Source organism: Lates calcarifer, linkage group LG1 (assembly GCF_001640805.2).
Source record: "Lates calcarifer isolate ASB-BC8 linkage group LG1, TLL_Latcal_v3, whole genome shotgun sequence".
In the NCBI taxonomy this organism is placed as follows: domain Eukaryota; kingdom Metazoa; phylum Chordata; class Actinopteri; family Centropomidae; genus Lates; species Lates calcarifer.
Window position 1 is genome coordinate 15,274,959 of NC_066833.1, and position 15,263 is coordinate 15,290,221.

General features: G+C 39.7%; 1 protein-coding gene across 1 annotated transcript; it reads left to right on the forward strand.

Annotated features, from left to right (window-relative positions):
- Nucleotides 1–72: 72 nt before the first annotated feature.
- Nucleotides 73–10,020, forward strand: cbsb (cystathionine beta-synthase b). The gene is given in 17 exon segments (XM_018671944.2): nucleotides 73–1,199; nucleotides 2,253–2,500; nucleotides 3,173–3,279; nucleotides 4,441–4,553; nucleotides 4,555–4,576; nucleotides 5,263–5,342; nucleotides 5,439–5,643; nucleotides 5,740–5,831; nucleotides 6,043–6,165; nucleotides 6,262–6,346; nucleotides 6,441–6,546; nucleotides 7,250–7,327; nucleotides 7,455–7,589; nucleotides 7,970–8,078; nucleotides 8,179–8,263; nucleotides 8,499–8,688; nucleotides 9,316–10,020. Coding segments are annotated over 15 exon segments (1,668 nt in total). The 5' UTR covers nucleotides 73–1,199; nucleotides 2,253–2,315; the 3' UTR covers nucleotides 8,642–8,688; nucleotides 9,316–10,020.
- The last annotated feature ends 5,243 nt before the right edge of the window (nucleotides 10,021–15,263 follow it).

Consider the following 15,263-nt stretch of genomic DNA (forward strand, 5'->3'; position numbering starts at 1 on the left):
TGAACTTTTGAATGTCCATTGCAATCAGATCCACACAATGTCAACGCCTTCTCAACTACTGGAAATAGTACATTTAGTCTGGGTATAGTGAGCAGGAAACAGGAGGGAAAACATCAGCTCTCTTGCTGTGAGTTCTCTGGGCAATAACCTGCTCCATTCATACATACTTAGTACTTGGCAGGCCTGCAGGGTAAAGTCTGTTTAATGTCCGGTCATGATTCAGAACTAATTGTGACATTTTCAGGTTCATTTCAGGGTTGCAGCGCATGTGTGAGAGCACTTTCAGATTAAATACAGTAAGAACTAAACATGCACACTGATGATTATTAAATTTAACATCATTTGTGATTTAACAAATTTTACTGCTCAGAGCTAGCTGTTCACATTCACATAACTTCATCTGATAACCAACGCTTAACAATTAATTTTTTGTTGGTCTGTATTGTGTTAACACAAATTGTCTCTGCAGCCACAGTTTTAACTCTTATATTTCCTGGAGAGAGACAGTGTTTTTATTTTTACATCTGGGTGTTTTTCTGCTGCTGTGGTGTGTGATTCAAGGTTTCACATCTCATATAGCAGAAATTACATATCTCTCCACTGACTGTCTCGATTAAATACAAATATACAATAAATATACTAATAAATATTATTTAAATATACATTCACTGAGCACATTATTAGGAACACCATCTTAATATTAAGCACTTCCCTTCCTTTGCTCTTAAAACAGCATGTCCACGTTGAGATCATTGTATTGCATTAATCTGCAGATTTTGTCTTTTGCACATTGATGCTGCCCACTTCCTGTTCTACCATATCTAAAAGTTGTTCCACTGGATTCAGATGTGTGAGAACTGGTTTGAGACAAGTTTCGGGTTGTGACATGGTGAATTCTCATGATTCATCGACGAATACTCAGATAGGCTGTAACATTCAAACTCAATTATTTGATATAGTGGCCCAAAGTCAGCCAAGAAAACATTACAGTGATAAATCATCTGTTCACAACAGGTTGATGGCTCACTGTTGGCCATGATAAATGAATGCTGATTGGAGAAAAGAGACGTGGAAATAAAGTGTAGAAGCCAGCTTTGTGTAATCAGGTGATTGTAACCTGGGATGTGGGCGGGTCCGATGTGTGTCTCGGTCACATCTGGTGAAACGCAGCAGCTGCTGGGGTCTGATCTGACGGACAGGTGAGTGCACGGGTCTTAAATTGTGGCATTTAGCATGTAATACTGTCAAGGTAACTGTAACCGTTAAGTGATTCAGCACCTTTTCTACAGCGCTCGGGTTGCGCACACGGTAATGTTGCTTTATTCTTAATCTTCATGCAGCCAAATTTTATTTTAGTATCGTAAATGACTAACCATGTTCATTTAGTCAGTGTAGTTTTGTTACGCCTGAGACAGAAAATCGCATTTATTTCACTTGTGTCGCACTTGAAAATGTATACCATTGGTGTTGCTATTATGCGAGTTAATATAAAATTTAAAAACGCATCATTACGATCTGATCAAAAGGCTGTTTGTCTGTCGATTGTTCGATATGATGTTTATTTGGATTTGCTTCCTCTGGTCCAGTCTGCCAAATAATGTCAAATGATTTTATTTCCCTTTAATTTTTCCCACCTACGTTGTGTGGAAGGAATATATTGGAAAAAAAAACGTTTTTCTATGTTAGTTGTGTGGTCCATAAAATGTCAGGAAAAATGTGTCCATCATAAGGTATTGTGAAATTCATATTTGTTTATCCATAACCCAAAGATATTAAACTATGTCACAGGTGTAATTAAAACCGTATATAATGAGAAACTCTGATAGTGTGTCCCTACTTGTTGATAATAATTTGCTAACCACTGATAACAAACCCATTATAAAAACAAATCAAAAGACAGTGTCTGTCTTGCCCTTGAGACCACTGTCTTTCAACTGCCACTATCAGATGATAGCGACAAGATTTAATGTATTAAATGTGTTTTCAGCAATTACTTTAAAACCAGACTGTATCATCAAGCCACTCCACAACACTATCGACAAGTAAAAGGATATTAAAAAATGTCAGGTATAATAGAATCTGCGTGTTCTCTGCGGCCACACAGTGATAATAAGAGCCAGCTTTTATGACATCAATCTTCATCTGTTATTTGTCTGAGTGACAGAGTGATAGATAAATCCCATTAAAGTAAATCCTCTAGAACAAGAGTGTTTTTGTATCTATTCAAGCCTGAAGGTTTTGTGTACGTCCAGGTGGGAAGTCAGAAGTCTTCCAGTGTGGATGCCATAACTGTCACCAGGGGTCACAGGTTGAGGATGAATCGAGGTGTCGAGGTTCAGGATGAATCAGACCGTGGCAGAGGGGAAAACTATGAGAGCGAGTTGGAGAACAGAGAAGTGACTGCTGATCAGAGGAAATGGATCCGCCCTGATTTGCCCAGCAGATGTACCTGGAGGCTGGGTGCACCTTTGTCAGAGTCACCTCATAGTCACCCAGAACGGTAAATGTCAATCTAATGAAACCTCTGTAAATAAATCAGTGGTCATTTGTTGAATTACCTAAAGCTGGGAGCAGGAGTAAAGTGTAAGCATGGATGGATTATTTACATGTCTTTAAAGGTGCTATATGTAAGATTTTTCTATCACCAGTATTAGCATTAGCAGCTGTTTACTTACCAAGAGCTTCAGTCATCATTTACAAGACAAGAGGTTAAAGTACACCCTCTGGGCAGAGCTACCTCTTTATCCTCTCACATTGGACTGAGAGCAGACCGGACGCTACAGTAACACACTATTTCACAGTGATAAACACCTTTAAATTTGAAAATACTAAAGGCCTTGGCACCCATATATCAAATTCAAATGATTAAAGGTGACAAAGATGCAAAGATGATTTTTCTAAAGTTTGAATCCAGTGTTGTTTACATCCCAAAGCTTGCAGTCATCCTCTTCTTCATTGCCTTTATTGGTGCATCAGTGTGTCTCTTGACACGTTACTGCCACCTGTATATCAGTGTAATAATGTGAAACCATTGGCTTGAATGTGTATTGTCCCCTGCACGTGTCCCACACATTAGAATATTGTTCCATAACTTTCATAGAGATGAAAAACTTCTCAAGGAACCTACTTAACAAGTCAACATAACAAATATATTCTCTTCTGCCCATCACAGCACCAAGGCCCCCAGCATCCTCCCCAACATCCTCTGGAAAATTGGACACACACCTCTGGTTCGTTTGAACAAAATCCCAAAGGAGTTTGGACTCAAGTGTGACATCTGTGAGTAAAAACTTCCCTTATCTGGAGAGATATGAGCAGACTGCAGAGAAACATTGCTTTCCCATCTCAGAGAGGGTAGACGTTTCTAACCCCTAACAACAGCATTATTGTTGTCCTTCCTGGAGCAGAAAGTAAGCAGAGAAGTTGACTGAGTTCAGTGGCGCAGGAAAAAAGCGCTGGCTGGATATGATTGTAAGAGAGGCAACAGAAGATACAAGAGTGACGTCTCACCTGTTATATTGTCTTTGCATATGAGACAAAAGACTTCTTTCAGGAAAAAAGTTACACAGACAAACATTAAATCAATACAGGCAAGTGGAGGAGCCATCATTGCTTTTATAGGTTCTGTTAATACTGCTGCCTCTCGATTGGCTTGCTGCTTATATGTTAAAAAGGGGACATGGAGGTATCATGTAGCTTGTGGCCTTACGTTGTCCTTTGTGTGACTGTTGGGATTTTGCCTTAGGAGGCAGTGGGCTCCCATGGAAAGGAACGAGCTGTTCTTTTGGCACCCTAGTGAGGTTTTTGGGTTCAGTGAGGCCCTAAGAACCTATCAGAGGCATCATTTTAAGCCTTCTAAGAAAATCCCTTTTACAGTCCCTTAAACTGAAGAAAGTGAAACTCTATTTTGTTCCCATGACTTAATGAGACAAAGCATCTTAAACTTGACACTTGAGGTTTTCACGTGACAGGGATTACTCTTTAGTTAGGCTACTTGTAGCCGTCCCAAATTTCTAGACAGGAGCTAGTGCACTTGCAGGACTGTGTGTGTGAGAAGCAGAGGGTGTGTGTGTGTGTGTGTGTGTTAATGAGAAGCTCTGGACTTTTGGACGAACCCCCTGACTCTCCAGATATAGTGTCCAAAATTAGTTCAGCTCAGTCATCTTTCATAATGATCTGTCTCTCAGTGAGCCTTGACAGTGTTACAGTACATCTTTAAAGTGAGATCATAGTTGCTACAAGTGCTGCCACTGACAGCTTAGACAAGCAAATGATGAAAACTAATTAACAGAAACTGATACACTGAACTGAAACTGATGATGCTAATGCTGGGAAACATTGCCTAATCAGAAGGGAGGGAAGCAATTTTTTCACACATTGTTAACATGGCGGTGTTTTCTCCTGGTGATGCAGTATTTTCACACATGTGGCTGTGTTTAGTGGCCAAGTGTGAGTTCTTCAACGCTGGAGGAAGTGTGAAAGACAGGATCGCCCTGCGGATGGTGGAGGACGCCGAGAGAGCTGGGATCCTCAAACCAGGAGACACGATCATTCGAGCCCACGTCTGGAAACACAGGTACATCGACTTCATCTCAAGAAAGATGCACAGGTGAAGGAGGATTGTTGCCTAGGTGATGAGCAAGACGGCAAACAAAAAATCAAGAAAGAAACGGTCAGAGTCAGCTGAATGCGGCTATTTCCTGCGTAATTAAAGAACCTGGTCAGGTGCATAAATCCTCCTTCTCTATCTGTTGTCATGGAAGCATCATTTTTTTGTGCTCATTCATTTTAGAGTACAATAATAAAATTGAACTGAGTCAGTTAATCTGAATTGAGAGGACAGAGCTCATGCACAACAGTGCACCTGGTGAGTCTGACAACAAACCCTCACAGATAGCCTCATACGTGAAGGACTGAATGTAACAACTGGACGAGGGAAGGAATTCCCCTCTGGCCTTGAGCACAGTCAGTCCTAACTGTGTTATCTGAGTAACAGTATGCTCTCTCACCCTTTCTGGGTAAACAGGGTATGAATCACATAGAAGTATCAAAGATAAAGTGAATCTATTTTATCTTTGCCACTTTTTTTTTACTGAGAAATGACATTAGCATGAAATACATAAATGTATCAGAGATTAGTTCATCCATACATGTTGCTGAGGAGCTAAGGTTAAAATAGGTTACACAGAGTCATATACAAATCTAAATGGTGTTTCAGCTTTAAAAGAGTGATAAAGATATATTTTTTACACCTGTCTACAGGTATTGGCCTCGCCCTCACGGCTGCAGTGAAAGGCTATCGCTGCATTATCACCATGCCCGAGAAGATGAGCATGGAAAAGGTAAGCAGCTCTTTTAATGAACATGACATGAACATTTTTATTAATTCATTACAGAGCATTTAGCTAATTGACATCTGATCTCACTGTGTGATCTAGGTGGATGTGTTGAGAGCTCTCGGGGTAGAGATTGTGCGTACACCTACATCTGCAGCTTTTGATACACCAGAGTCCCATATAGGTACCGCCTGGGGTCTAAAGAATGAGATCCCCAACTCGCACATCCTTGACCAGTACCGAAATGCCAGCAACCCCCTGGCTCACTACGATACCACAGCTGAGGAGATACTGGAGCAGTGTGATGGTTTGTGCTCTTTTTCTTTGTGTAATTATTTTTCTGTTGTCACCCAATAATGAATGTTCTTTAGTTAAAGAGAAGAAAAATCCTTTCACCTTTCAGGTAAACTGGACATGTTGGTGGCTGGAGCTGGCACAGGCGGTACACTCACAGGTGTTGCTCGCAAGCTGAAGGAGAGATGTCCCAATGTCAAGGCAAGACTCGCCTAACTGTGATTAAGAGCCTGTTTCAACGTGTTTTATTTAGTTAAATACTTGTGTGGAGATCATGTGATGTTGTACAGATGAGACTGTTTTAGAGATATCAGTCTGTTTGACATAAGGCAGAAGGTTTTCCCCGTTTCTTCTGTTTTTAATCTTTATACTGCAGCGTTTCTGGTCTTAAAACTGACTTGTTTGTTTTCAGATAGTTGGTGTGGACCCTGAGGGATCCATTCTGGTTGAATCAAAAGAGAAGAATGAAAAGAAGGTTTCATTTGAAGTGGAGGGCATTGGATACGACTTCATCCCTACAGTTCTGGACAGATCTGTGAGTGTATTTGAACATGTGAGATCTGGTGTGAATTGCATACAGAGCAATAATCATGTGTTTTGAGCTAACTACTTCCCTGACCAATCTACACAGCTTGTCGACATGTGGTATAAGTCAACCGATGTGGAGACGTTCACCATGTCACGCAAGCTGATCAGAGAGGAGGGTCTTTTGTGTGGTAAGTTTACGATACTGACCAGTTCATACTGTCAGTTGTGGAGGTTTGTAACACCCTCTGATATGCACCTGATATTTTGTGTGTTTTGCTGCAGGCGGCAGCTCCGGCTCAGCCGTGGCAGCAGCAGTGAGGATGGCTCAGCAGCTTGAGGAGGGACAGCGCTGTGTGGTCATTCTGGCCGACTCTGTCCGCAACTACATGTAAGAGAAAGAGGAGGCAAAAACAGATGCTGCTGAACAAGTGGAATATTAACGCAACAAGACACAACACAACACCTTATTAATCTGTCATAGCAGTTTGTTTACAAAAATATCAACATGTATTTCCAATTTTATGCTAATACATTTGTGATATCAGCTACCTGTGATATCAGTTTTTGGAACTGGAGCCACATTTTATTTTCATTTTTTCCAGCAGTTGGTGGTTTCTAACCCTCAGGCATAGATTCTGGGGTGAAGTGAAGTCTGTTCCCCCTTTCCTTAACCTGAAACTAACATTACCTGCACCCCAACCAGTTATCTGAGAAGGTGCAATGTTTACCATGTTCACCAACTTTGTTTGTGAACAACTGTTAATAAGCATGAAACTCAGAGTTCAGCTGAGGCTGATTTTCACAGGTATTTAGTGATAAGAAAATTTTAAATCTGACATTTTGACCTGGTGACAGATGAAAAGCAAAGGAATCAAAGAAGTTAATCATCTATGTGCACCAAATTAAATGGTAACACTGCAAATAGATGTCAAGACATTTTGCTAAAAGCCAAAATTGTCCAAGGGATCACCAAACTCCGCTTTATCTGACTAAAACCCTCAGGATGGAAACCACGCTGACATTATCACGCCTGACTTTGACACGTATATGTGTTACCTGCTCAAACTCAGTGCTGGTCATTTTGCCTCCAGGTCAAAGTTCCTGAGTGATGAGTGGATGTGTGAGAAGGGCTTCCTCAGCCTGGAGGCACAGATGGACCATGAACCCTGGTAAAGATAAATAAATAGATACATTTAAAGAAATCAACCACATCTCACCCATGAGGGTGTGCAGGGGAAGATAACCCCACCCACAGATGAGTGTGAAATAACACATTTGTCTCACTCTCTCTTTAAGGTGGTGGAACCTGACTGTCCAGAGTTTACACCTGTCTGCCCCCCTCACCGTCTCGCCATCTCTGTCCTGCCAGAAAACTATTGAGATCCTTAGGGAGAAAGCATTCGATCAGGCTCCAGTCGTCAATGAGTCAGGGTATATTAATTAAAGAATTATGTAAATTAGAGATGTAAGTAAATACTAATACATTACACTAATTTCTATAATGCAGATTTACCAAAATGTAAACAAAAAGTATAAACACTGAGGTGTGCTTCATTTTAAGATTCAGACATTCATCATGGTTCATCCTTATACATTTTCATGAGTTTTCACCAGGTGTGCAGTGCAGGTTAAAGCTCCACAGGTTATATTTTTACCTTGTGATCCAATATATCTAATAGACAGAAACTGAAGAGCTGAAGCTTCAGACCCTCTTTACATTTATCTAGTCTTCCTCCCACTGCAGTTCTGCAGTATAACTGAATGAGCTATAATAGTATGGTATCACTGGCTTGTGTGTTTGTGTGTGTTAGTGTGATCCTGGGGATGGTGACTCTGGGAAGGATTCTGTCCTTTGTGTCAGCTGGGAAGGCCAAACCCTCTGAGGCTGTCAGTAATGTGCTCTGCAAGAGTTTCAAACAGGTCAGCCAGTAGAGACACAAGCAGACAAGGCAACATGGACGACAGACGTGTAAACATGACATGCATATAGATGTAACTATTAATGTATTTGTGCTCTCAGGTGCACTTGACAGACAGCTTGGGGAAGTTGTCCCATATCCTTAAAACCGACAACTTTGCCCCAGTGGTGCATGATCACATCCAGTGTAAGATAACTTTTTGATTTGATAACAGATATGACATGAAATTGGGACCATAGTGAAACGTGTCCTTATCTTTGCTTAAACACAATCACATTTTTACAATAATATTTCTCATATAAGACATTTCAGATGAAACCCAGTCTTAAAATGCTATCAGATAATTTTATTTTCTTTGTCCTTTTGTGTTTTTTAGATTTCCTCTCTTTCCTCTAACATCATTGTAACTGTCTCTCTCTAGATGAGGCTGATGGGTCAGCTTGCCAGAGGCAGGTGGTGTTTGGCGTTGTGACAGCGATCGACCTCCTCAACTACATCACCACGCACGAGAGGCTGGATCAATCGTCGTCTGAATGCTCGCTCTCTGATGACGTGTCCCTGTGACTGTTTCCTGTTTTAAGATGAGAATGATATAGTCTACTTACCAAGAGGTAGCACATTGATCTGCAGTTTAGTCTAAATCATCTTTATTTTCAGTGTTTTAGGTGTCCTCAGCAAATGAACTACTACTAGATGAGAACACATGGACTGGAGCCACATGTCCGGGGTCAGGACATTAGAAAACAAGCACACTCTTGCTTTTGGTTTTTCATGGGATGTGTTGACATCAAGGAATGTGTAGAAAAGAATCAGCCTCATCCTTTCAGTAGTTACTCTGTCCAGTGTTTATATATGCAATTTTATTGTCATGATTTTTTATGACAGAAATCATTAAAGTTATGTTTTAGATTAAATGTTTTTTTCATTCTGTTGACGTAGCTGTTGATGTAGCTCTAAATACAGTAGTAAGGCTAAAGGCTTTAAATAGTTTCTGTTTTAAAGATTGAGAATGAACTTTATTGCTGAAGGAACTATAATGCAGTACTTTGCCCAAAACAACACTGGAGTTTAAAGTCAAACAAACTGGAAATTGTAATTAGGGTAAAATGTTTCCTAAATTCCTCTTCATTCTTAGAGGGTTGCCTTTATTTATTAACTAATTAATTTTTTCATTTCCTTTGCTGGTAACCTATTGACACAGTTTTAAGGTTGTAGTTAAACTTGTTGCTTTTCTGCAGCTCAGAACATGCAGGTAGCTGAATGCCTCCACCTAGTGGCTGAAAAACTCAAACCTGGTAAGTTTGTAACTACACACAAGTGTTTTTGACTGCAGCATCTGGATCTACACACACAGCCAAGAGTTTTAGAACTCCTCCATTTTTCAGTGAGGGAGAAGGAGTTGATTTTGTTTTAGGGATCTCAATGTTTTTGATTGTGGGCAACCATTATTATTATATATTATTATTAAACACCATAATACATGTCTGGATGGAATCTGAAAATGAAGTAGAATAGAAAAATAATGCATTCAAAAATACCTCCTGAAAAGAAATCCTGATTGACTCATGACGTGTAGAGTCTCTGTTGACCAGAGGAGGGCAGAAACGATACATAGTGCAGGGACACAGGCAGTATGCTTTGAGTGATGTGATGGTGTGTGTGTGTGTGTGTGTGTGTGTGTGTGTGTGTGTGTGTGAGTGTGAGTGTGTGTGTGTGTGTGATTGTGCACGCTGACAGGACAGCTCTCCACCTCAACACACTCTGCTGTTCAGTTAATCATGAGAACACTGAGTCCAGTGAAGATTTAAGGGGTTGTCTTGCCTTCAATTAGTAATGACGTTAATTTTTCATTCAACTACAAAACATATAGAACTTTTTATCTTCTAAGATTCTAAAACATTTGACGTGAAAACAGATTAAATACTCAAAATGCTCAAAACAACGATTAAGTGTGACACATTTTTTTTTGGTTGATTCAATATTTTTTTTCATTCCCTGCTGAAAAATTTGTAGTTTTTAAAGATTTTGTAATAATTTTTCATCTGTGACTTAAGCTTAACTCAAAGCTTTTTCAGGAAATTGATTATCCACCAGTGAGGCAAAGTTGTTGAAAAAATAATACCATCACTGACTGCTGAGTTATCTCTTTCATACAGTTAAACTCCTTTTTCTCTCTGTAACTGAGAGTCCATTGGTTTCCACTGTTGTGCATTAAAACCCTAAAACATCCTGTCTCAAAAAGGAGTGTGTCAAATTATAGAGGCAAGATTTTCCCAAAAGTGTCATTTCATGAGAAATTTTTACGCACTCAGAAACAACGTGTGACTTGTTTGTGAAGGAATTTGTTTTTCATTCCTGACGAGGAGGAAAAAAAAAGGGAAAATGTTTCAAATGACTTGACGGCTCCGATGTCAGCGAATACTCACTTCACGTGGAAGTGACACACTGTGCTGAACCGGAAACTGTAATCATCAGCAGACAGGGCTGCTCTGAAGAGGCAAGCCAGTCATAGCACAGCAAATATAACAGCAGGTGGAAAACCACAGACGACACGACACACTTGTCCTTGACTGAAGGACAGTCTGCACAAGGTCATCCGATTTGTCATCATCAGCAGGCAGACATAATATCCCAGGATGCCATGAGCACAAGATGAGAACTGTACAGAACTGTAAAAACATTTTAGACACTTTCTTATCCATCACACAGAACCATCAGGGAGGTGTCTGATTGGCCCTAGCTTCATTGCTGGAGTTGTAAGGAACTGTCTTCAGCAACAAAAAGACCAAAGAGTCCTTCAACAGATGGTACAGCCCCGACAGAGCCATGATGTCCGTCAGTATATGGAGTAAAGAGGTGACCATGCAAGTGAAGAAGATAATAGTAACACTCAAAAAAGTACAAATGCATCAGAGAGATGTTGTTGGTTTGACAAAATCAAGAGCTGGGCACAGTTGGAAACAAAAATCAAATCACTATCAAAATGATGGAAAATGGAACAACTCATGAGCCAAAGCCTCATCTGTCAAACATGGTGGCACACTGGTATTTACTGATAGTTTCACCGCTGATGGAAGCAACAGGGTGAATGTACAGGTGTACAGCAGCACTCAGCCAAATGCATCAAAAGTCACTGAGAGATATTTCATCACTCAGCAGGACAACAACCCTGGACTGAGAAACCAAAGAGATTCTCAGGATGAACATGTGGAATACGCTTGACTGGCCCGAATCAATCACTTGATCTCAGTCTGACTGAAGACCAGATTAAAGGCAGAGAGACCCAACAAGTGACTTCATGTGTACTTGTCCAATCACTTTTGAACCCCTAAACCTCCCAAACAGTTCTTTCTGTGTTGATGGAAACCCTATCACTTGGGACTTTCAAGGTCTGGATTGTAGGGTAGGGTAGGTCAATCCTTGCCATGAAGAAATGTCATTTTTTTGTTGTAATGGAGTGTTGGTTCATGTTAAATAAATAAATAGACACCAGTGATGTATATTGCTTCCTGCTGGTAGTTTTTTTTAGGTCAGGTAATGAGTAACAAATAGTTTCTGTATAGAGAAATATGTTGAGTATAAAAAAATGTTAATAGTATGTCTCAGTCTGAAGCTCAGAGGCAAATGGTACATTAAACACATCAGGATGCAGTTTTCTACTGCGGCTTCCTTTGTTGAAACAGTCACGTCTTCACTCGAGTCATGAGTGGAGCTTTTGAAACTTTTTACTTTTTTATTTGAAGTGCTGAAACAATTATTCATGGGTTGTTTGTTTTTTTTTTTTTTTTTACTATAACTGACATATACAGAAATCAGCATGATATTGTATATATCTAGTGTCCGAAACTAACATTTTCACCCACCTGGTTTGTCTAACTAAGACCTCTGAAGCATTTTATTTATTTATTTAAAACACATTTTAACAGAGAACAGACTGTGGATTGTGTTCCACATCAGTTAGATTAACTTTGTGACAAAAAGAGATCTCTTTGTCTGGTATTGACAGCAAGGACAATTACAGCAAGCAATATAGTGCTTTCATTGTACACATAGGCATGTCAGAAATGTAAGATATTATTCTCATGACCCTCAGTTATTATTGAAAAATTGGGATGTTCAAGAAAAGTACTCTGGTGGGAGCAAGGAGATGCAGCTATAAATGGTCTATAACTTTTTTGGTCTGCTCATGCACTATAAGGCAGGAATTTGTAACCCAAATGTTTATTTTATAGGGACAGATGCAGAATACATAGAGTGACTGCACAACAATTATCCAATGAAATGCACCACAGCATTTATAGCTATTTAATTTCCAATGCCTGACCCTAGAGGGGCCGATAAAGTAAGACAAAAAACACAGAGTTAAACTATGTGGTCATCCTTATCTCTGAGGCATACACATACGGACTCATACACATATAGACAACGCATATACATATACATATACAGCATACATACCTAATCATCCTACTGTGGGGAGATACTAATGTTCTAGCATTTTATTTACATTTTATATCCAGCACATATCCCCACAGACCATTCTCTATTTGCAGCCATCCATCCATCCATAGATGATATTTTGAGCATGTTGAGTCAGATGTGCCAGACTTCTTATACATGTGTTTAAATCCCATTAGATAAATCTGTGGAATGAAAATCTATTTGTGGACAGATATTCAGGGGTTAAACTGGGTTAAACTCCACCTCTTGAGATGATGGTAACCCACTCTTATCATACCCTCTCTTGATAACAAACAGCACCATGTTTATATTTCTTTACAGTGAATGAATGTGGTGTTGTTCTTCATTTTGTATCACTGTACTTCCTAAACATTTTTCTCATTTTGTCTGTGATCAGGTCTGTTTAGTTTGGAGAGAGAGCTGCTCAGATCTGGCTGCTTCTTGATGTAATGAGAAAATTAAACCATTTTCAGAATCAACAGGTCAATTGAAGCACCACCAATCGCCACCAGTGTGTGACTGGAGTGGGTGTGTTTGGAAGTTATGTATGACGCACGTCCAGTTTCCTCTCAGCCTTTCGATTCTGCCTTCACCTAATGAGAATAATTGCAGACTTAGAGGTTAATTGTTTGCTTCAGGCCTGAGGCCTGAAGCAAACCCTCCTTGATACTAATCAAGGAGGGTGAGTTTTAAGTCACTGAAAAAGACCCTTAAAACCAGCTGCTGATTAACTTTCACATTGCAGGTGGAGGGGGCTCATAGATCCTCCTGAAGAACATATTTTTGCTTTTCAAAGAACAAGGGTGTGAATTAGGGGGTCTGTACCTCTCAAGGGGGTCAGAAGATGGATCTTAGATGTTTGTCCTTTCTGACTTTTCGCTTTCTTTTATTATGAAATTCAAAGTTGTTTCACCTCTTTTCAGTTTGGGAGGGGAGCATCACTCTTTGGTTGAGTTGCTTGCAACTCATACATGTGTGATCTGGGATATTTTTTCACATCAAAGGGTTGTGTACTGAAATTATTGGAAACCACTGATGTATCATATATGATCACGATGGCTTTAACAAACGGATATGAGGGTGGTGTCAATCAATCACGTAACTCTTGGCTAGAGAGCAGATAAGCATGGGAATGTGAAGGCAGAGCCCTAATTAATGGTAGCTACCTGGACACAGACTAACCATGATACTGCTTTATTTGTCAATACAAAAAAATAATCTCACACAGCAGTCCACCACACAGGTATGTGTCCCTGATTCTCTGAGGACTGGAGGTCGTCTGTGTACCACTGTTAGCAAGGCGCAGATATGCACAATCATGCATGCATCATTTCCTGTGAGTTCATGATCATGCATACACATATTTAAATTGAGTGCAGCAAAAGTAGCTTGGTGTTTTCTGAATAAGGAAGTCATACGATGTGGTACTTTTAAAATGACCAAATCAGCTCACAACCCATGGTTTATCTATTTTTGAAAAACACCACAATCAGGCTTCCCACAGCTCTGACTTGTCAACAGTGCCTTTATCCCTGGATTTTCCATCCCCTTCTTTCTTACTCTTCGCCCCCCCTTGAACTCTTAGTTCAAATGCTCTGGAAAACCACTGAGCCTGACCCTTACGCAGGCTGACCGCTTTACAAGCACACACAGCCACTGTTCAAACAGTGGCTACATGCAAGATCACACGACCCTGCCTGGACCGCAGACTGTACGGTTTAAACAGGCATACCACAGAATTTAAACACATGTGCTCTGAGATGATATAATAATTAGTCAGTTTTCCTGATAGTAATCACAGATTACACTTAGATTACAAACAGAAAATTAGTATTAGAGAAAAAATAATTAAAAAAGGTATAATAACATGTACAAGTATTTATGTTCCGTTTGCTACATACTGTATTATATTAAATCATATTTTAAATAATAGATAAAAAGAAGAAATAACAAAAAAGAATAATCAAACAAAAAGAGAGAGGAGTGAAAAGTTTATTTCATGTCAGTTCAAACACATATGTGCTCCAGATGTGTTATACTACAGTTAAGTAAGTAACCACAACAAAAGAAAAAGAAAGAATTTAAAGACATCCATGTGCATATGCATAAAGTAAAGACACATATGTACAAATAGACATATATCTATTTATATTATATGTGTGCTTCTGTGTGTTTGTACTTACAATGGCACTTCATGATGTTTGTTAAAAATGTACACATGCCTATATACAATGGTTATGCTTACATGCATGTATCCATACAGACACTGGAGTCCAACAAGTATAATAACATTTTCAGCCATAGCTTCAGGAATGGCAAAGTTTGATTAACCACTTCTGCCAGAAGTGACATATCTCCACAGTTATTGACATTCATGATCCCCAGAGGATCTTACTGACTTTTCCTCTAATGCCACCATGTTTGTTTGGATGTTTGGAGTGAAATGTCTCAATAGCCCCTCTCACTGCAGGAAAAATACAGCATTAATGACAGCTGCATTACATTTACGTGAGCCAGTTCTAGGGTCTGGTCTTGTGCAGAGCTGATTGAGACACTGAATGGAATGGAGCCATTGTGAATGGTATTGTTATTATTCACACCTTTGCTCCTCTGCTTTAACAAGTCTACTACACTGACTACAGCCTCATAGAGCCACCAGCATGGATGTAGACCACTCGTCTTCTTATAGCTGCATGCATGCTGACCTGCTTACGTGTGCATGGTT